Here is a 23,567-nt window from a genome sequence, read left to right as displayed (position 1 = left end):
ATCATAGAAAACATGACTTTATATATAAGATATTTTATTGTCTTAAAATCTATCATCATATATATTGTAATATAGAAAATTGGAAACTGTCTTTAAATTAATATTTAATCCGGACCCATGATATGGTCACATTCTTTAGGAGCCTAAATCTTACTTTTAGAAGGTTTCAATATCTCATTATAAATCTAACAATCTATACACCATTAATTTTATGTTTAAATAGGCTCGGTACGAACCCAATTTTAATACCAATTTAGATCTTCGGTACTCATTGCCTCAAGTATACAAATCAGTGATGAAGTCAAAAAATTTCTTTAGAAAGGATAAAAAATAGTTGATAGTATTTTTACTAATAAAAAATATTATAATTTTTTACAAAATATATCATCATTATAAAAAAAATCAAAATACAAAGTTTGTATAAATTTAAAAGAATAAAGTGAGTAAAATTAATATCAATTTATTTTTTCTTTTATTTTAAAAAATTATCTTACAAGCACATTACCTATTTTTATGGGGAAAAACAATAATTATTGAAATTATTTAAGTAAAAGAATTCACTTATTGGGGACAATTGCCCTTAAGCTACATCCATCCCTCGTAAAAATAATTGATATAAACGTAATTAGAATTTAATAATTTTTTATATAGATCACATATATTCTACGGAAGATGACAATTCAGTTCAAATTTTATCAAATTATTATATGTGACAAATTCTTTTTTCAAATATTTAATGCAGTTACATACACATAATTTAAACTTAAAATTATGATAATCTTAGAATAATCATGTATCTATTGATCTAGGTGCTCGAATGTTATAATATAATGATTGTCTAAATATTTTTCATATTATTATCTAATCATGATAGTATAAAAATAATTGAATTTTTTTAATAATTAATTGACATTGTAAAAAAAGTTATAATGAAAATGCATTAAAATTAAACTCAATGAATATCTCCCAACGGCACGTTTACTTGTCACTGATAATTAAGTGGTTGAATGTATATTGTTGGATAGGAATCTCTAATGTTATAGATGTGAAACTATTTTGAGAAATAGGTGAGAGGTGAAACTCTTTATGCAACTATTTATACAGTATTCAATAATTTATATGTTGAACTTTAACCAAACAAAGCATGTTAGATTTCTTTGTTATAACATGTGTAAATCATACGTTTCTAATAAGACGTGTCATTGTGATGATCGAATATATCGTAACTTAGCTAGCTGTTGGATGATCGTGGGGTAATTATCCTTTCATCAGTTGCAATATTGTGGCAGATAAATTAATATTATTAAAGTCTGACAAGTTAGTGAATAGACCAAAACGTACGTATAACAGACAAGTTATTCAATGCAACAAATAGCTAGAGTTGATACAGAAGAGACTGTTCAAGTCTGATATGATATATAGATGATAAATGTAAGTAATTAAGATTTTGTGAATATTAGAAGAAGAGAAAAATAAAGAGATTACTTAAGAATGCATATACTCAACAAAAGATACAGATAATATGCTATAAGAGAAATACATATGAATTAATTAATGTTAAAATCCAAGTAATCACATCATTTTAAAGGAAGAAGAAAGTACTTCATTTTTTGATTTTTTGATAATCTGATGAAATATTATTTAGTCATTGTCTGGCTTTGACAGTTTAGGTCATCTCACTCCAAGCTTCTTCAGCGTCCGTGTTTCAACTTGATTAAGTCACAAGTCAATCATATTGATGCAAATAATTTTTTTCTCCATGTCTAATAATTATAATAAAATGTGATAATTAGAACTTTTATTTTCATGTTGTTTGTCTCTAGCTATAGACGTACAATAATGGAATGACTTAATGAAAAGTAGATGACCCTTGATAGTCAAATCTACTTATAAATCATTAATTAGAAGTATAATAACTTTTTCTGGTATAATAATGGAATGACCTATAAATCAATATCTATTTCCAATAAACTCCAATTTTCAAGAGGTTCAAATGTTCAGAGATACAATGTTGTTGGTAACAAATGCATAAATCTCCAAGTCTACCGGACATGGAATGAAGAAATAAATCTTGACTGACGACTACCAAGATATCGCACTTGACCAATGATACGCAGTAAAATAATAAGAAAAAAATATACTAACGAAAAAGAAAAGGGATAGAATTTGAATCAAAACACATGCTAGCTATTTAATGAAACACAAACATTTGCACTTTGAATGATTAGAACAACAATATATATTATATATACACCCTACATTAGCACATTAATTATAGTGGTAAAAGACTGACAGTGAACAGAAGGGGAGTGACCACATCTAATCTAATAATGTACATTTCCAAACATCTTATTTGTATTGGTACAAAGAAATTACATTTTATTTTGCTTGTCTCTTTGAATGAAATTACATTTTATTATGCTGATAAAAAAAAAAAAAAGCTGTTGGCTCTCCACACTTCAATCTTTCTCACCAAAAATATACACACATGCACACTCTTAATTAATTTATTTCTTATCATATTGTGAGGAAGGTAGACCAACACGAAGAGCTCAGTTCTTGGAACTAGAAGCTGGAGGATGAAACAGCTGCTGATCATACAGGGAAGCCATCTTACTGTATGCATCCATGGTCACGGACTGCATGCATGCAGTTAATCCTTTTTAGCAATCACTAATTTTATATATAACTCATAGGAATTACTTATTATATGTAAAAAGTAACTCAATAATTACACTATTATCATATAAGCTAAAACACATATATACCTTAATGATAAAAAAAAAATATATATTCTATACCTTTATTGTAAAGGTTTCTTAACATACATGTATTTTTAAATAATAAACCATACATGTATTTTTAAATAATAAATTGCATTGCTCTAAAGAGCAGCCAAAATACCTGTGATTATATATAATCTATTAACAATATCATACCTAAATCAAATGTAAGTATTCTAATTAACAAGATGACACAGTGATAGTTAGCAAGATCATGACATATAGTAGTCATTTTTAAAGAATGTAACAACCTGCACTCTATCTGGAATGCAAAAAAAAAAAACTGTAATTAAAGGGCATTTACCTTCTCTGGTGTTCCTTGTAATTGATCACCACATGAGACCATAGGCATGAAGGGGGGAAAGGGGAGCATAGGGGGAATGCCGGGAATGTTCATGCTGTTCATATTCATAACCATATCCTTATTCATTCCCATGCCCATCCCCATGCCCATGCCCATCTGAGCCATCATCATAGACATTTTAAGTTGTTGTTGTTGTTGCTGCATGGTAATTGGCAGCATCATGGTGGTGTACATTTTCATCCAATTCATCATTTGCACTTGGGCTTGCAATTGCTTCATATATTGGATCACCTCATCTAGCATCGAAGCTTTATCGGTCTGCAACATAAACAAGAGAATAAAAAAGCTCTCATTATCAATATGGTAAAATTATATATATGGCATATATATATAATTAATTTTTTTTATTCTAATAGATCATATGTTTATTCTTTGTTGAAAATAATCCTACTCAAGTCAAACAAAACTATTATTATAGACGGCAAAATTTCTCTCTAATGCTGAGTGTAGATATAGAGGCTAATTATTTTTTGGAGATATAAGATTGATCCAATTATTGGAGTAGGGTAAAGGGAGAAGAGAAAAAAAATCACAAGTTGGAATCCTCCAATTAATATTTTTAACAAAGTTAACAGATTAACATTTATTTATTGATAAAAAAATTGAAACCTTTTTATTTCACGAAAACTTAATTAAAGATGTAAACTGAATTTTTTCCTTCAGGCACATATTCCTTTAAGAAGTTCTTCAAAGAGATATAAAAGGATTCCTTTTGATTTCTGAAGGGCGTTTGCTTTATGAGAAGCTAGGCCAATTCAATCCTATCTAAACACAAAAGGAAACATTATAAGGAGATGCGATGTGATCTGGGGTTCATGGCATTGTATCCTCAGGGACCACTACAGATTAATTAATTGGTGACCAGGGAAAGAAATTAAGGAGGATCTCAATGTTGCAGCTTTATCATGTTACGTATCATGTTACGTATGGCCACTATTTCTCACATAATAGAGAATTTGAAAAAAGACTGGGAACATAATTTTGTACCAAAATCCTGGCTCAGTTACAACTATATATTCTTCTTTACCTTACTGGAATTTGGGACCAGCTTTTGCAATTCCTTCATTCTTTGGTTGATCTTATCCCTTCTTCTCTGAAAAGCAAAGACATAGAGAATCAATGATCTACAAATTCTTGATAAAATACATAGAAATGATGCTTGCACAAGTCACGTAACCCTTTCAGATTGGTTGTGCACAACTGAATTAGCTTTGATTCTTTTGTTGGACCCAGATGATCTTTCAACTTTTGCTGCCATGTAATCCTCATCCGGTACCTCGCTCTAAAATGTCCATCACATAAAAGAAATCACCAGATTAAATTAGCATAAAATGCAGGAGTGTCATTGAATAAAACCCATTTAAATTCTGTTACAAATCTACTTTAAGTATCTTCACGATGTTGTGTATGATTCTTTCGGATTAATTCTGAAAAAACATAGTTTTTCAAAAGGTAATAAATTAAAGTAGGTAAAAAAATAACATTCAAATACAATAGTTTATTTAAGAAAAATGTTAATAAGTACGCTTACTTTTTAATCCCTATTGAAGAACAATTTTAGATATAAAATATTAGTTATTTTATATAATATATGAATATGGTTGGTTTATATATAACTAATTCATATAGAATATCTTATCACATATACATGAGTTTTTTTTTTATGTTGTAAATCAATTATTTAGGATATTGATTAAGTAATTAAAAAAAATTCACTGAGATATGTAAAATTAGACTGTTCATATAATTTTTTATATTTTTTATGATTTTCATAATAAATATTTTTTCTTTTTAATTAATGCTTTAATATTAAGAACACCTATTAGGAAAGAAGCTTTATTTAATTATACTATCTTTAATGTACAATATTTAAACCTTTATGTTGTTGTCCCTTAAAAAAAATGATTCCCATGTAAGCAATTTTGTAATGTTAACTAATTAGAAGAAGGAAAACAAAACGAGAAGTTTGAACTAAAAAAAAAACCACAAAAACTACAAGAAAAGAAATGACACATTTACATGAATGAAAAAAATATTTAAGTCATTAAGCGGTAATTGTAATGATTTGAGTGAAATTAAACTACTAATTTGAAATTATAAAAATATCATTTAAATCAATAAAATCATGGAAATAACTGTTTTTGTATAATTTTAGTATTGAAATGATATTTTTATAATTCTAAAAGTTAAATTGATGATTTTTACTCACAAACTATGAACTAAGTCAAATACAAAGTAGAATTATATCAAGAGCCTTACCTGAGATATAAGGTGGCTGATGGAATCACGGTCGTCGTTGGTAGTGGTCCCGGTGCACTGTCTGCCGGCGCTAGTGGTGTTTTCCGGCGAACCCGTGGTGGCAGAATTGAAAGTCACACTCAATTCCCTACGACAAGTTTCACTACCACTCACGCTCCAATCCTTGCAGCCACTCAATTCTAGCGTTGTAGGCAAACGCGCCACCATCCCAGCGCGTTTCCCCACTTCCTCCTGCGCCGCCACCCTGGCACGCGACGCCACGCGCGTGGAACTACTTTCTCGGCACGCACCAAGCCTTCCCGACTCCACTGCCTTGCGTGTGCCCTGTTTCGAACAGGGCACTAATGCGTCCATAGCAACCAATTTATAGCAGTTTTCGCTGACATGTTGGTTAACTATGGACTCCAAGGTACCACCACTTGTACGAGGTTTGTCCCATGTAGTTAGGTTCCCGTTGCTGCCTTCGTACGTCGAAGGTTGTCCCTTTTTGCATGGTAGTTCCCCAACTTGGTAGCCCAACCTGTATATAAGGATCAAATTTCAAAAATTAACCTTCACCTTAGCAACTATAATATCACAGTGAAACAATTGTGTATTCTAAAAGAGAATAATAATATATGAAACAAATAGAGAGATTGATTACATTGGGACTTCATGGGATATGAAATTGAAATTGGGAAGAGGGAATTTTGATGCTGTGGGAATGTTGCTGTCGTCCACATCGCAGTTAGGGACACGTTGACTCATTTCAGAAATTGATTGTGGTGTATATGGCGAAGGTGGGGGTTGTGCTTTGTTAGTGTGTTGGAGAGGAATGGGATACAGAGGAGTGAGGAAACCGTTGATGTGTTGTTGTAGACTTGTAGGATGATTGCAGGATGGGCTTTCATTATATAAGAGCCATTTGTTTTTATTTGGGACACAATTATTGGAGAGGCGTGAAAGTGCATATTTTAATTTAGAATAAATTAGATTTTTACAATGTCATATTCAATTATACATGTAATAATAGTGTAGAACTTATTATACTACCACAAGTATAAAAATTAAGTTTTAGAAATTAGAATGTTATATTAATTTTATATTGTAATATTCAATTATAAATCGTCATATTTTATAACTTTATTACTTTAAATAGTTACTTTAAAAGTCAAGTTAAAAATTGTTTCTAATACTATAAAAAATATTATAAAGACACTGCATGAAAATTAAACTTTTTCTTATATAAATAAACATAGTAGTTCACTAGTTTGGTGTGTATACATTCATAAGCTTGTTTTTGGATTTGTGAATTAGAAAAGTGAAAATAAATAAAGAAGAAAAAGAGTTAAAAGTGAAGTATGAGAATATTTATATTTATATTTTATTTTTCATTTATATTTATATTCAAAGTTTTAACTTATCAATATTTATTAATATTTTCCAGAAATGAAACTCAAAATTATTTAACTTTATTTTTTCATACATCATGTAATATTTTTCAAAAATATTAAAATGCTTGATTTTTATTTACAAAAGATAGAAAATACTAATAATTATACTATAATATTGACATCTTTTTTTATATAACTAGGGAGTATATGGTGTTTTTTATTTGACATTCAACTAATATCTTTCCATCCATTTTGGTAAAGTACTATTTTTAGTTGCAACTTAATATCCAAGCTGAAAATTAAATCTCAAATCATAGTTAAGGAACTCAAGTGTTAAATCACTTGTGTCAATAACTTTATCATTTAATCTAGTATAGAATTTACAAAGATACAAAATAGTTGTTGCTTGTTAATCATTATTTATCGCAGTTACATGCTAAGGTGAGATTAAGATGATCTAGTTTAGTTAGTTAAATAAAAATGGATGAGTTATTTTAAATCTATTAGCTATTGTCTTTTTTGATTTGTATGGATAAAAAAATGCTAATGGATAAAAACATGATGGGAACATGCAGTTAATTGGAGTTATTATTTACACTCTCTTTTTATTTATACACTCCCATTTCCCCCTGTTTTTGTAATTTTCCTAAAATACCCTCCTTTACACACTCCCATGGTCTATTTTTCCGAATAAAAACACCTTGTAAACATATCCCGTACTAGTTCCTCTACTTGATGCATCCATGGACGCAACAACATGTGGTGAAGATGTTGAATCTATCCCTTCAAGGCATTTGGCCTCGGATGGTGTAGTTCATTTTTCTTCCAAAAAGAAGGGAAGGGTTGGGTTGTTTGCAATTTTCCTTTGCCCTCTTTCTTTTCTTATAGGTCTTTAACTTGTTTGTGTCTGTCTATGATCCAAAATACAAATCATATGTCTATGTCCTTTGCTTTTATCATTATGATGAATTGATGATGATTATTATGCATCCCATAATTTCTTTTATTGTATTGGAGATTTATGGTGTGTTAAGGAATTTAAGACATGGATGTCTCTGTGGATAATGCAACCGTCTTTGTTTTGCAGGTCGAGACGCTCTTGCTACATTTGAGAGGGAGTGTGCTTAAGAGGGTAGTTTAGGAAAATAGAAGGGAAGGGGGAGTGCGTAAGTAAACATGGGAACTGTATATAGAAACTTCCTACTTCTACTTAGGGGTGGGAATAGGCCAGGTCAGACTAAGCTTTAAAAGGTCTGAGCCTAGCCTACGATTAATTTTTGAGACATGAGCCTGACCTATAGCCTATCAAAGACTTTTATTTTGGCTCGACCTAACCTTTTTAAAAGCTTAGCCTGACCTGGTAGTCTATTTAAAAGCCTTCTTCACATTAAATCTTTAATATTCCTAGTTGTTTTTACCAACAAAAAAAAAAATAACAAGATGAAAGAAAAAATGGCAAGGTTTTGAAGTTTTACCTTTATCAAAGCTTGGAAAAGGATACGATTCTTGTTTGCTCTCTAGTTTTTGTTTGTTGTGTTCTCTATTTTACTTCAACAGAGAGAAAAACAAAAACGTAATAGGAAAAGGAAACGAAAAGGATATAATTTTTGTTTGCTTAAGAATGTAATAGGAAAGTTAAAAAAAAAGGAAACCTGATAAAAAAAAAGATATGATTTTTGTATAGAAACATAATAGGATATGATTTTTTATAGGAATGTAACAAGATATGATAGGATATGATTTTTATTTGGTCTAGAATATATGAACGTAATAAAAGAAAAAGAAAACCTAATAGGAATAGAAAAAGGAACCTAAAACTGGTCTATTTAATTTAATAGGCTTTTAAAAAAGTTTGGTCCTAGCCTTTTAATTAAATAGGTCAGGTCAGACCAGACTTTATAGACCAGGACGTAAGCCCCTATAGGCCGGCCTAGCCTATTTCCACCCATATTTCTACTTTGCAATTGAAGAGTGAAATAACCCAATGCATTGCTTAAGCAGAAATAATTGGGCCACAACAAGTAACGATAGTAGTAAAAATCCAACTTTACTGGCCCATCAACTTGACCCAAAACCACAATTCAACACATGAAGATGATATTTGCAAGCTATGATGACATGGCAAAGCGTGATTGGTTGTTTTCACGTGGACTAAAGCAAGTCAAATTCGTCTTCGATTATCGATTATATATAAAAAAGCGATAATAAGAAGAAACAAGTTGTACACGTTTAAACGGAGTTCTAAATTTCCGGCGAGTTTCCCTCTCTCGAATCTGCGACACCGACGAATCTCACTAAGCGGAACTTCGCATTCAGGTTCTTTCTTCTCATTGCCTTAGATTATTATAACTGCTGATCACAGATCTGATGTTTTTCCCTAAAATTTTAGGGTTCTGAAACTGAAGATTTGTATACACGATCTTTCTTCGATGATTTCTTTTGCATGTGATTGAATTTTTGAAATGTGATTTTGGTGTTTCTACGATTTGAATTGTTCCTTCTGTTAAATTGCTTGGATTTATTTTGAATTTTGGTTTCCGTGTTTCGATCCTGAATGATCCCGCTAGCTTTTGTTGTAATTGAACTATGATGTTGTGGATCCAATTTTTGTTTTACTTTTTTTTTATTGCTTGAGGTTTTCTCTATCGTTGCAGTTGAAATGTTTGTTTTTAGGTTTTTGATTGTTTAATAGAGGGGTGCACCGATTAGGCAAAATTGATTGTTTGTTTTTGGATCTAGGTAGGGTTGTGCTGTAGAGAAGACTAGGGTTTCCAGATCGTGGATTTTAATTTTTGTTGATAATGTTAAGTAATTAGGTTCATGATCCGTAGTTTTGGTTGGATTTGCATATGCACTTGTTCATTAATTCATTCATAGAAGATGTAATGGGGCTGAATGGATGGAGTTTCTTAAAGGATAAAACTTAGATGCAGTTCCATAGGTGCTTGTAGTGCTGTTTTTCAATCAGAGTTGGAGTTTCACCTCAGTAATCTCTGTTGACCTTTCATGCGAACCTTTGTTTTGTTAATAGAAACTCCAATTATGATTGGAGAACAACACCAAAAACACTTATGGAATTGTGTCTAAGTTTTTCCCTTTTTTAAATTAATGAACTTGAAGAGAAAAGGATAAGATATTACAATCAAATGTATACATGCCAACTCTTGATTTCTTTTGTTCATGAGTCTATATTATGCATTGCTATTTCATTCATTTGAGAGTTTAGTACTTGAGCTTTTCCTTCCAGTTATCTTCTGGAAGGGTGATGTGTAATGTAGTGTTGAACTGTTGATGTTTTTTATGTTGGTGTTGATTTAAGATTCTTAATGTATGAAATGTGTGTTTCAGAAAATGGCTTTAGGTGGAACAGCTCCCCCGAGAGGAAGTGCAGCAGCTACTGCCAGCATGAGGAGAAGGAGAACAACCGGTGGTGCGGCCTCTGGAGGAGCAGCTGGAACTATGCTCCAATTTTACACTGATGATGCCCCTGGACTCAAGATCTCCCCAAATGTGGTTCTTGTAATGAGCATTGGCTTTATAGCATTTGTTGCCATCCTTCATGTGATGGGCAAGCTGTACTTTGTGCGTAGGGAGGCTTAGGAAATAGATCAAGATGTTAGGTCCATTTTTGGATTTTCAATACACAGTCTCTGATATGAAATTTAGATTTTCTGCTGCTGGAACCAACCCTTCCTTTGCTTTTGTTTTTCGGTACAATCCTCTGCTATGTTTTTTAAGTTAAACAGTTGAAAAATATCTTTCTGTTGCATCCTCTTGTCGTTGCACTTGGTGAAATATGTTTTAGTTTCCTTTAGTACCTTAACTTAAAGGTGAAAACAGGGCAATTTTGGTAGAAGAGAAATTTTTGGTTTTCTAGAATCATAGTTTAGGAAACTTTTATGATATGTGTATTTTAAAAAAATAACATTCGTGAAAATTTTTATGATATTTATTTTAAAAAAATAACATTCATGGGAAAGGATTTATGTTTTTTGAAAATATTTTTTAATTTGTTTTTCATGAAAACTTTTTCATGGGTAAGTTGAAAATCTTATTTTTTAAGTTTAATTTTTCTTTTAGTAAAAATATTATGTTATTCTTTAATAAATTATAGTGTTAAATATAATTAAAATAATCACTAAAAATATATGGAACTCTTATATTTAGGAAACTTATCTAAAATTTTCTATTAGTCAATTAAACAAACCGTATTTATTCCTAAGAAACATGATTTTACATAACTAGGAAATGATGTTTACTAAAAATATTTTTTATTCAATTTTTCAAGAAAACTTAAGAGAGGTATGAATCTTATTTTTTTGATTAATTTTTTTTACTGTAGTAAAATATTTTACTCTATTAATTCCTTTGTTTCTAATTATAAGACCTTCTTTAGAGATTTATTTGTTTCTTTTTATAAGAATTTTTTTCTAATTTTTACATACATTAAGAGATATCAATTAGTTGAAAGGTTTTTATAATTAGGAATCAAGGGAGTAAATTGCTTAATGTAGTATAAGAGTAAATTGTTTAATGTGGTATAAATATTGTGTAATTTTTTTATTTTTAGAAAATTTATCTTAACATTATAATGATTAACTAAATAAATTTTATTTATTTTTGAGACTCATAATAATTAGGATTCATAGTTTTAGTTTTCAGGAATATTGATTTTTGACCTTGAAAAAACTATATATGCCGACCAGATTGACTTTTATATTTTGTTCTCCTTTGATTTGTACAAGATCAATGCATAGCTGAACTGAATTACTAGCTTTTACCAACCTTTTCTTCTAGCTCTAGGGCTGAAGGTGTTCCTCGTGTACACGAATCAACGAGGAGCGTAATTTCCTTGTTATTTCTTATTTAATGCTCAGAACAGAGCCCAAGATTCTGACTAAGCAAAAGCAACTTGTAAACTCATGGCATGCATGTGGCAGTGAGTAATGAAATAAACATGGAAATTTGTCATAATTTCAAAATACTGATATAAATTTAGTTGGCATCTTAAACATCTTTCTCTTCATTTTCTATCACATCTATCATTTGTTCATTGTTCTTCTATTATCATTTTTTTGCATATGCAAAAATTTCATTTTGTTTAGCGATCCAAAGCCATCTATTACTAATTCAGCGTCAGATAAATCTTACCTACAATTCAAGGTCAACCTCAACAGACTGCACTCTTGTTTTTATACCTTCAATGGGTTGCCTCCTTTCAATAATCTGGAATCTATCACTTTATTGCATGACGCATTGATTCCATTGAACCACTTTCGTTTGTTGGTTTCCTTCTTGTGAACATCTTCAGTAGTATTATGCCGTAACTGTACACACTTTGATAGATACAGTTCCCTTGAATCCATACTCTGAATATCAGTACTTGTTGCTACCATCAATAGCTTAAGAGACTACAACGAACTCATCATAAAAGTTTCTCAAATTATGATAAATAAATGTTGACAGACAAAAACTCTTCCTTGCATAGTTTCTAAAAGTAAAGAGTTGTAACGAATTAAAAACATCCTACAAGAGTCTTTGAAGAAATACACAGTGCATCATTCTTATTTAATTCGTTCATAGTGTTTTGAACGTTTTAGTATTTCTCAATGTGAGAAGTTAAAAATAAAAATATCATTGTTATTTTAAATAAGTAAAATTATAATATTTATTCCTTAAATTTAATATTATTTTGGTAAAAATCACATGTATCTTTTATGAAAAATAACCATTCTCAAGAGATTATTATGAGTAACAAATTTTTAATTTCAAGTTTTCAACACAATTGTATATCTGAGCTCAAACTCAAGATTATTGATTAAGATAAAATATTTTTAGGCTCAAACTGAAGTGTATTAGTTATGTTAGAACATTCATGTGTAGCTAAATCCATGTTTGGTTAGACTAATTCACATGTATTGCACAAATGAAATTTATATTTCAATTGAATGTTTTAACTTTTTTATTCAATAAAATTAATTCTTAGTTACAACAACTTCATATTTAAGTTTGAATTTAGCATCATTGTTTAAGTTGAAAAAATTATAGTTAACTAATCAAATCGTTTGGTAGTATTATGTGAATTTATTTTATATTTTATTGAATTTTTAATTATTTACTTAATATAACTAATTCTCGTAGAGCTTCTTAAATAACTGAGTTGATGATTGAAAGAAGATAAATAACAATTCTTTAGAACCCATTATAGAGGTATTGTAAGACTCATTTTAGTTCTTAAAAAGTTGTACAATTGAATTGAAAAGTTGCTAAAATTCTTTAAATTGATGTAACATTGTAGTACTAAAGAAAAAAAGAGTTAACAACTTGCACCAATGTTCACTGTTGGAGATGCTTTCAATTTTTTTCTTTTCTTTAATTTAACTTTCTCCTTACCCCCTCTTGCAAAATGTTTTGAACAAGGTGGATCATAATCATGCGTCCTAACCACGTCAGATGAAAAAGTTGTCACAAAAGCGCAACAATCTTGTTCACACCCATGATTCCGGTTTGACCCACAGAGCCATTTGCCACGCCATGCACACCATAGCAACTCTCCCCATAGGCCATGCCAAAGCACACAATAGCAAAAAAGCTTCTCTTCTGTCACCCTCTCTCTCTCTCTCTCTTTCTCTCTTTTCCCTTTAAAATCTCTCACTTTACTCTCTTTTTCAGAACCACAACAAGAAGAACACGAAGAAGTGGTAGTTGAACAAGAACTAAACCATGATTTTTTATACTCATTTTCTCTTTCAAACTCTCTGGCTTCTCTCAGTTCCTTACTCTTAGTTCTGTTCCTTATCCATGTTCTTTTTTTAGCATCTTCTATAAACCACAGTCAAAAACAAATTCTTTTATGTTCCAACTTTAGTTCACAAGTCTCAACCACACCCTCAAGGCCTGAACCACTGTTTTATTCATATCACACGGATCTTGCACTCTCAAGAAGGCTTCCACGTTTTTCCTTCACCATATCACAGAGTACAGTATGGTCTTTTGTTTCTGATTTGCTTGTGTAATTTCAGTGCATGCACTTCTTCTCCAAACTACTAGCTCTTTTTTCCCCCTTTCTAAAAACAGTGGTGTCACCCCACTTGAATAAATATTCAAAGCTTCTTCTGCTCCTCTGTGAGTGCAATGATCACCATTCAGCCTTGGAAATTCTGAAGTTTGAAAAGCAGAAAGTGAGTTTGCTGAAGTTGCTTTACTTTGTTTTGTTCTCTTTCTCTTTTTTATTTCACCCTCACATGGTTACTACTGTCTAGTCTATTCCTTTGTTTGTTTTTTACTGCTCTTTTTGTTTATATCCACCGAGGATTTGATTGTTACTCCTCTCACTTTTTTATGTCCTTTCTTTCTACACTGCTACTGTAGCAGTAGCATGAGAACACTAGCACCTTTGTGACGCTCTCTCTCTCTCTCTCATTATATTTTCTTGCATTTGAAACTTTCTTATACTTGTGGTGCGTGACAAGGTGGTTGTTTGTTTTCCTTTTGGTTTATGCACTATGCTTTGTTGGGACCCGCCAACCTTTTTCTACCGTATGTAAGCAAATGGAATTTCAGTGTTCTTGTAAGAAAAATAGTAACTTTTTTTCCAAAATTCATGAAGAGCTCCACTGAATGCATTTCTACATTCTAGATATACTCTGATGAAGCAAGTGCAACTCATCCTACTCCTATCAGTGTCTCTTGTTCTTTTGGGTCCAATCCTAGTGATCTCAATAGACCTTTCTTCTTTCAACGATGATGTGTTGGGGTTGATTGTGTTCAAGGCTGGCCTAGAAGACCCAAAAGGAAAACTCTCTACGTGGAATGAAGATGATTATAGTCCTTGCAATTGGGTTGGTGTCAAATGTGACCTTGCAAACAATAGGGTATCTTCTCTTGTTCTTGATGGATTTTCTCTTTCTGGCCACATTGATAGGGGCCTTTTGAGACTGCAGTTTCTTCAGATTCTGTCTCTCTCAAGGAACAACTTCACAGGGACCATAGCTCCTGATCTTCTCAGCATTGGTGATTTACAAGTTGTTGATTTGAGTGAGAACAACCTCTATGGACCAATCCCTGATGGGATTTTCCAGCAATGTTGGTCTCTAAGAGTAGTTTCATTTGCCAACAACAACCTCACAGGTAAGATTCCTGATTCTTTGAGCTCATGCTATTCATTGGCAGTTGTGAACTTTTCCTCTAACCAGCTACATGGGGAATTGCCATCTGGAATGTGGTTTTTGAGGGGGCTACAGTCAATTGATCTTTCAAACAACTTTCTGGAGGGAGAGATTCCTGAAGGAATTCAGAATCTGATTGATTTGAGGGAGTTGAGGCTAGGGAGTAACCACTTCACTGGTAGGGTTCCTGAGCATATTGGAGACTGCTTGCTCTTGAAGTTGGTTGATTTCAGTGATAATTCTATTTCTGGGAGACTTCCTGAGTCAATGCAAAAACTCACCTCATGCACATTCCTTAGCTTGCAAGGAAATTCATTCACTGGTGGCATTCCACACTGGATTGGAGAAATGAAAAGTCTAGAGGTATTGGATCTTTCTGCAAACAGATTTTCTGGTTGGATTCCAAAGTCAATTGGAAATCTTGACTTGCTGAGTAGGTTGAATCTGTCAAGGAATCAGATCACAGGAAACCTGCCAGAGTTAATGGTAAACTGCATTAAGCTTTTGACTCTTGACATCAGCCACAATCACTTGGCAGGCCATCTTCCTTCATGGATATTCAGGATGGGCTTACAAAGTGTCTCTCTTTCAGGAAATAGGTTTAGTGAGAGCAATTATCCCTCACTTACTTCCATTCCTGTATCTTTTCATGGCCTCCAGGTTTTGGATTTGTCATCAAATGCATTTTTTGGCCAACTTCCATCTGGAATTGGAGGTCTTAGTAGCTTGCAAGTCTTGAATTTGTCCACCAATAATATCTCAGGGTCTATTCCTATGAGTATTGGAGAACTTAAATCATTGTACATTCTTGATTTGAGTGACAACAAGCTTAATGGAAGCATTCCTTCTGAAGTAGAAGGGGCAATTTCACTCAGTGAAATGAGGCTACAAAAGAACTTTTTAGGAGGGAGAATTCCAGCCCAAATTGAGAAGTGTTCAGAGCTAACATTTCTGTAAGCTCCTCTCCCATAGCTGACATCTTTCATGCTTTATTCTTCATAACATAATTTGTTTGAAAAAAATTTCCTTGGTTCTATTTTAGTAGTGAAATCTCATAGTGTTTAAGAGTCTACATTTAACTTTCTAATTATTTGTTTTCTTTGTGCATTTCAATGGAATGGTACAGGAATCTTTCTCACAACAAGCTTATTGGTTCAATCCCTTCGGCCATTGCAAACCTAACCAATCTTCAGTATGCAGATTTCTCATGGAATGAACTCTCTGGAAGCTTACCAAAGGAGCTGACAAATCTTTCCAACCTTTTCTCATTTAATGTTTCATACAACCGCCTTCAAGGTGAGCTACCAGTGGGTGGTTTCTTCAATACAATCTCTCCTTTATCTGTCTCTGGTAATCCATTGTTATGTGGTTCAGTTGTTAATCACTCTTGCCCTTCTGTTCATCCAAAGCCTATTGTCCTAAACCCCAACTCTTCTTACTCCAACTCTGGCTCTTCCTTACAAAACAATCATCATAAGATGATGCTCAGCATCTCTGTCATTATTGCCATTGGTGCTGCTATTTTTATTGTCATTGGTGTGGTGGTTGTTACTGTCCTAAATATCCATGCAAGGTCTTCAATGTTATCTTCTGCTGCTCCATTTGTGTTCTCTGGTGGTGAGGACTATAGCGGTTCACCCGCGAATGATCCAAACTATGGCAAGCTTGTGATGTTTTCCGGCGATGCTGAATTTGTTGATGGTGCTCATAATATTCTTAACAAAGACAGTGAAATAGGCCGTGGAGGATTTGGAGTTGTTTATTGCACTGTCCTTAGAGATGGTCATTGTGTTGCAATCAAGAAGCTTACAGTGTCCACTTTGACCAAGTCTCAAGAAGACTTTGAGAGGGAAGTTAAAATGCTTGGGAAGATCAAGCATCAAAATCTTGTGGCACTTGAAGGTTATTATTGGACTCCATCCTTGCAGCTCCTAATTTATGAGTACCTAGCCAGAGGGAGTTTGCAAAAGCTTCTACACGATGATGATAGCAGCAAAAATTTGCTTTCTTGGAGACAAAGGTTCAAGATCATTCTTGGAATGGCAAAAGGGTTGGCCTATTTGCACCAAATGGAGTTAATTCACTATAATCTAAAATCAACCAATGTTTTCATAGATTGTTCTGATGAACCAAAGATAGGAGACTTTGGCTTGGTAAGGCTATTGCCAATGCTAGACCATTGTGTTTTGAGTAGCAAAATTCAAAGTGCACTTGGATACATGGCTCCTGAGTTCGCTTGCCGCACGGTCAAGATAACCGAGAAGTGTGACATTTATAGTTTTGGAATTTTGATTTTGGAGGTGGTGACAGGAAAAAGACCTGTGGAATACATGGAGGATGATGTGGTTGTTCTTTGTGACAAGGTGAGGAGTGCATTGGATGATGGCAAAGTGGAGCAATGTGTTGATGAGAAGCTTAAGGGTAATTTTGCTGCAGAGGAAGCAATTCCTGTGATAAAATTGGGGTTGGTTTGTGCATCACAAGTGCCCTCAAACCGTCCTGATATGGCTGAGGTAATCAACATATTAGAGCTGATCCAATGTCCTTCAGAGGAATTACAATGAATTTTAAGTTATCGAGATTGAGACATAACACATATTTTGCAATACCTGGTGAAGAACAATCCAGTTTGATTGCTTTAATGCTATACAATAGTATAAACCATGCAAAGAATATTCAGTCAATTTCTTTCACAACTTTTGTTTGTTGTTTCAGTTGTTGTGAGTTTTCACTATTTTTTTTTTCCTTTTTCTTTTTACTTTTGATCATTTCAAGTTGTACTACTGGATTTTTCTTCACCAGTTTGGAAGCTAATACAATGGTGTTTCAATCGTACTTTTTTTTTCTTCCTACAAAGCAGGAATTGCATTTTCTAAACATACATGAATATTCGTGGCATTTTTGTTGGTTTATGTTCTTCTGGGACAAACTGAGCTTCATGTTGGTACGAAGCCCACACAACTAATTAATGCACCCTACTAAACAACATGCAGGCAACTATTTCTTACTGTAAGAAAAGTCTCAGTCAATTATATATTCTTGATTTAGAAGTGAATTCTAATGTATATTTCAGGTTTAATACACATTCACTATATACATGTGGTATTTATATCAATTATTAAAATATAGGAAAAAAACCATAAATCATTAATTAGCATTGCATCTAATGATCTAATAACTAATACATGTTGGGCATTGCTTAAATTTAGAAAAATAGTTGTTTATTATTTAAAATTCTCCTAAGAAATAGATAGTGTGTATTTGACTATATTTTTAAAAATATTTGCTTGTTTTTGTCAAATTTTTTAAAAGATTTTAAAAACAAGTGATTATTTTTCCTAAAATAAGTGTTTTTAAAATAAAATAAACAATTTTATGATTTCTAATATGTTTATCTAAATTATTTTTACTTAAAATAATCAGTTTTTTGCTTTTTTAAAGAAGTAAATTTTATCTACTTCTTAAAAAAAATCTTATATAAAAAACACTTTTTTAAAATTATTTTTTTAGTTTAAACAAACATTAATATTTACACTAAAAAATAAGTAATTATTTTTTAAAAATAATAGTTAAACTATGTGCTTATTTGTTCTGTCTAACATGAATATGGGACACGGGGTAGGGGAAAAAAAGATATATAGCATGCTTTTTCTTTCCACGTGAAACTAAGAACATGGAGATTTAGGAAAAACCAAATGAAATGGGGAACAAAGCAACTTACAGCGCAGAGTAACAACTAACAAGATCAACATATATGCCACGACTACAAAAAATAGTGGGGAAGAGAGGGAATGTGAAAGAAAAAGATAAAGTAAAGGGAAAAAGCACTCGCTTGCTTTATTAACAATTAAAGAGTTAAAGCTAGGACTAGAATTTTTGGTTCCTCATTGTTAAATAAAACATAGTAGTAATTATTTACTTAATTGCCTTGCTGGCATGTCAGTTTTTGCTAGTTAATTTAATAATAATCGTTTGGATGCGAAATTAAAATAGGTGAATCATAAATTCTCTAATACTTATTTTTTATTTCTACATATAATATAGATGGATGATAATTTAATATTCTACATTAGTTAAGAAAATATAAATAGAATATTTTTAATCATAAATAAGCCTTACTGTTTATTTAAAATAAAAATATTTAACACGATATATTTAATATTTTTTAACTAATAAAATTATAAAATTGACAAGACTTGTAAAACTATTACTATCTAGTTTAATTTATATGACCACCCCTTTAACAACTTTATAAAAATTAAAGAATTTAATTAGTAATATTAAATTTGTTAATAATTTATATTATATTTTTAGAATTATCTTTAAAGTTACTTGGACATGATTTTCTTAAATTTTCTACTTAATTAATTAGTTAATGTATCTTCAGTTGAATAATGACTTTTTATTACATTATATGGAAAGAGAGAATCGCAAGAAAGATTATTTGCTAATAATTTTTCCTTAGCTATTTGATTCTTGTGAGAAAAAAATTCAAAAAAATTATTTATCATATTTATTGTTTATTTCTTATCTATTTCATAATAAGTGTCATGCTAGATTATTTTATATATATGAGAACAATTAATAAATAGATAAAAGAGAATAATAATTTTATAAAACTAATTTAAGCATTGATATCATATGAAAAAACTAAAGTGATATTTAATATGATTATTAGTGGAAAAAAATAATTAATATTATATTAAAAACTAAATATGATTTTCATTTTAGGACAAATTCTTTTTTCAAATATATTTCGAAACGACGGAAACAATATATTATTAACTATTGCCTGGTATGAACAATTCAAGTTATTTCCGTAAAAAAAAATTAATGGAATGAATAATTTGAAAAGAGTGTTATAGAAAGAACCACACAAATTCTTTTTTCAAGAGATTCCTATAACTACGACACAACCTTATAAAATATGCTTCTTCGACATCGTCAAAGCACGAGTCACAAAGAGTCCTTAAAAGTACCACCAACTAACTAGCTTTTTCAAATGGCGACATTTTGTGCACTGCTTGGTAATCATGGGCATGCTCCAAACAGGGTGCACTGTTTCTGATTGCTTTCTAATTGAAGAGTGCACACAGTATAATAATCAGATATAATGTTCAGTTCAGCATATATTGATTTAGATTTACGCTATCATAATCTAGCTAAGATGATGATATGCATATATACGTAAACGACCAAAAATAGAAGACCATAATAACATTATTAGCACTGAACTAAAAAGTGCCTCCATTTGAAATGCTTAGAATTTCACAACTTCTATATAATCTTTACCTTAAGCAATAAGAAGAGAGACTATCTCCTCTTTATCTAACATACCTGATACTTGATGAATATAACTAATTAACTAAGTCTAAATGTTCAAATAAACGTGCCTAATTTTTTGAATTTTGTTCAATGAAAGTACTGTTTGGGTTCTGTTAATTAGTTCTTAGGAAAGAAATAAATAATATGAAGTATGATGCAAAAAGTTTCTATAGCCAGATAATCAAATTATTGCAATAAAATGTGAGTTTGATCCTACCCGCAGACCTTTCACCTTTTGGTTTCTTCGTGGAGACACAATGATACTCAACCCATACCCTTAATAAGTACGAACTATATAGTGTATAAAAAAATTGATGAAAGCCAGCCTTGGCCTTTAGAAGAATATCCTACATCAACCAATTCTAGCACGCATGCTTGTTTATTAGACATAATTTAAGAAAAATATATAATACTTAAATAATTTTAAAAATGGTGTATTTTAAATTGTTGATTTAACTTATCTTGATTTTTTTTATATAAAATAAAATTATGTTGATTTTTTTATTAACTATATATACTTAATAAGTATTATGTTCATCATGCTAGAATTATTCCGATGCTATGGAACCGAATTAAATATTCTTGGGTGCCTATATATATATATATGCTCTTGGCAAGCCCACGCATATGTGAGAGAAAGAAGTCAAAGAGGGACACATGTGCATGAGCTATCAAATGATTTATGAATATGATTTTCTATCGACCAGAAAAATCTTAATTTTCCTTCAAATTTTTTCAGCAATTTATAGCAATGCATTTGCATAGCTGGGGGCATGGAGTTTCAAAAACCTAATAATACTACTCATTTACAACGAGAAAAGTACTTCAGCACATATGAGACCTACTTATGAACTTTATATGATTGTCCTTATAGCTTGAATAATACTAAAGGGGAATAAATTTTTTTGTGCGCACAATAAAAGAAAACAAAGAAGCATAACAAACAACTCAATAAGCAAACACTAACACGATTAATACACATCATGCCACTTCAGACGTGATGTCCCCGTACCTATCTCATGCTTTCAAATTTCAAGTTAGATAAAAGGGGTCCCTCACGTTTAATATAACCTAAAACAATGTAAAGAAAATACACAACTTTGTATTTATTCATTGGATCGATGTTATGGGAGTATTTGCAAAACGAAATTAGTCTCGCGATCAAATGCATGTTTTTTTCTCTCTTTTTTTGTTCCTTTTAACCAAGGTATTCTCTCATCAATAGGTAAAAACTAATTATTTTTTAGACATAAAAATTATCAAAGTTGAGTTGTTTCTTCTAAGAAAATCTTCTTCACACACATTGTTAAGAATCAAACTCCTAGCAACTTGATTAAAAATTTAACTATTTACTAATTATATTGAACCCTGTTGGTCGATCAAATACACGCTAATCTAATAAAATTTGTGACACATTCCTAGCTCCCATCCAAAGAGCTTCCTTTTCCGTCATCCTAAAAAAACAAGATTTTCAATTTCTTTTTACTTTTTGTTTTCAAAGAAAACATAGTTAAAATAAATTAAGGGGTTAATGTGAAATAGTAATTATTTTTGGGTCTTCAGATAAATATGTTCTTTTAATGTTCAATACACAATTGTGAGTACTTTATTTCAAGGAGTGTTTCCAAATTTTCAATGGCAATGTCCATTCATGGGCCTGTGCTCAATTGTGTATAGATAATTACTAAGTACAGCTCAATAATTACTAATTGCACCTCCCATGTTATATTTCTATTTTCTAGTGCCAATATCCTTCTCCCAACTTCTGGAAATTACTTTCTAAACGTATAACACATTTTGGACAGTAGGGGTGGAAAGAATCTTGGCCAAGCCAAGCTTTGACGGGCATGAGAGTCTCCCACTAAAAAGCTAAAATGGTTTATAAAAGTACTGATCAAAAGAAGAAAATGGAAAATATACACGTACATAACTCACACAAGTGGCAAATGGATACAGGAAATCAAACAAAAAGTAGCTCAAGGGAGACACAATTGAGAAGCTTATCCATATATGAGAATTGAAAAATCAATCTTCAATTCCCCATTCCTTCTCCACAAGCTTGCCCACACGCACACAACATCTTGAAACGGGTGAATGATTGCTAGCTTGGTCAGGGTTGCTATTGAATTTTGTGTTGGGTTTAATGGTTTGACATTGGAGGTGAAGAGGAGGTTGTATTGATTAGTGTCGGTTTTGCTGTGGAATGAGTCTTTGTTTTTGACCGAATTGGCGAGATCAGATTGAAGGATGCATAGAATGAAGCCAACCATGGTGAACTCAAACTGGTTAAAGGGAACATGACGATTCCGTGCAATTAAGAGGGGAGTGTATAGAAGAAATGAAAAGTGCAAATAGCAATAGCCATAAAATAACAATCAGCTATTTCACCTGATCCAATCATGCTTAATTTTATATTTATTAGTTTAACAACGAGGGTGTAAAATAAGTTTACATTATCGTTAATCACAAATGACAATTAATATAATTTTTAAAATAATTTGATTAAAGACAGCAAACTTATCTTAAACGGTGATATTTGATAGAATAATAATGCAAAATTTTTTTACACTAATGCATAAATTTTTTCTCAATATTTATATATTTATTATAATTTTTCATATTAAACATATTTAAATTTACTTTTTATTTATTTTGCATTTAGGACTGATTTGATCTGCTAGCCCAACATAAAGATACTCGCCTTTTGTTTTCATGGAGCTAAACATTGCTAGTTAGTAGTTGGGAAAGGTCGATATTTGACTCGCATTTCTGACCTGTATGGTAGGCACTAATTAAGGCTATCAAAGACAAAGCTTCGGCTTCCATGCTTCTACTTTCTTAAAAAGGCAGAAAATAAACCTTAGTATTAAACAAGGAATATACAATCAAATCAATCATTATAATTATAATATTTTTGTTTTCAACTTCTTCTCACATTAACCTTATCAAAGTATCCGTAATGGTATTCATATAAGTAATTTAATTTATGTCACTTTAATTTTAAGTAATTTAATTAATTTTCTCTTTAATGAGTATTTGTATTAACAAGTTATTTAACTCATAAATATTAAATTACTTTCTCCTATATTTAATACAAAGCTAAAGAACTCATGAACAATAATTATTTGTATAAGGTATTTTTACTAATTTTAAACAATTTAAAATCACATATAACATATTAAAATAATATTTTTTTATTAAACAACCTAAGCAACTCAGCATTACAAATGCTGTTACCACTTAAGAGGATAGAATGTGAAGATGGAACATAAATTTTCAAGCAAGAATAACGCTT

At 31.3% G+C, this 23,567-nt stretch overlaps 3 protein-coding genes across 4 annotated transcripts; 2 read left to right on the top strand and 1 right to left on the bottom strand.

Annotated features, from left to right (window-relative positions):
* Window positions 1-2,200: 2,200 nt before the first annotated feature.
* Window positions 2,201-6,323, bottom strand: LOC100820284 (transcription factor UNE10). The gene is made up of 6 exons (XM_041011663.1): window positions 6,050-6,323; window positions 5,407-5,926; window positions 4,325-4,429; window positions 4,175-4,240; window positions 3,088-3,405; window positions 2,201-2,639 (listed from the first exon to the last, which is right to left on the bottom strand). The coding sequence occupies exons 1-6, from the start codon at window positions 6,151-6,153 to the stop codon at window positions 2,553-2,555; spliced, it is 1,200 nt and encodes a 399-aa protein (XP_040867597.1). The 5' UTR covers window positions 6,154-6,323; the 3' UTR covers window positions 2,201-2,552.
* Window positions 6,324-8,943: 2,620 nt separating this feature from the next.
* LOC100500335 (protein transport protein Sec61 subunit beta) lies at window positions 8,944-10,548 on the top strand. The gene is made up of 2 exons (XM_003516964.4): window positions 8,944-9,095; window positions 10,128-10,548. Exon 2 carries the CDS (start codon window positions 10,131-10,133, stop codon window positions 10,377-10,379), a length of 249 nt encoding a protein of 82 aa, XP_003517012.1. The 5' UTR covers window positions 8,944-9,095; window positions 10,128-10,130; the 3' UTR covers window positions 10,380-10,548.
* A 2,817-nt stretch (window positions 10,549-13,365) lies between these two features.
* Window positions 13,366-17,782, top strand: LOC100791204 (leucine-rich repeat receptor-like protein kinase PXC2). 2 transcript variants are annotated; one of them, XM_006573347.4, is made up of 3 exons: window positions 13,366-13,960; window positions 14,419-15,900; window positions 16,074-17,782. In XM_006573347.4, exons 2-3 carry the CDS (start codon window positions 14,429-14,431, stop codon window positions 17,509-17,511), a joined length of 2,910 nt encoding a protein of 969 aa, XP_006573410.1. In that variant the 5' UTR covers window positions 13,366-13,960; window positions 14,419-14,428; the 3' UTR covers window positions 17,512-17,782. The 2 variants fall into 2 exon arrangements, with proteins under 2 accessions (XP_006573410.1, XP_003516434.1); XM_003516386.5 differs by having other exon boundaries at window positions 13,366-15,900.
* The last annotated feature ends 5,785 nt before the right edge of the window (window positions 17,783-23,567 follow it).

The sequence above is a fragment of the Glycine max genome, chromosome 1, assembly GCF_000004515.6.
Source record: "Glycine max cultivar Williams 82 chromosome 1, Glycine_max_v4.0, whole genome shotgun sequence".
Lineage (NCBI taxonomy): Eukaryota > Viridiplantae > Streptophyta > Magnoliopsida > Fabales > Fabaceae > Glycine > Glycine max.
The sequence above is the reverse complement of the archived record's forward strand: the minus strand, read 5'-3'. Positions and strand labels throughout refer to the sequence as shown.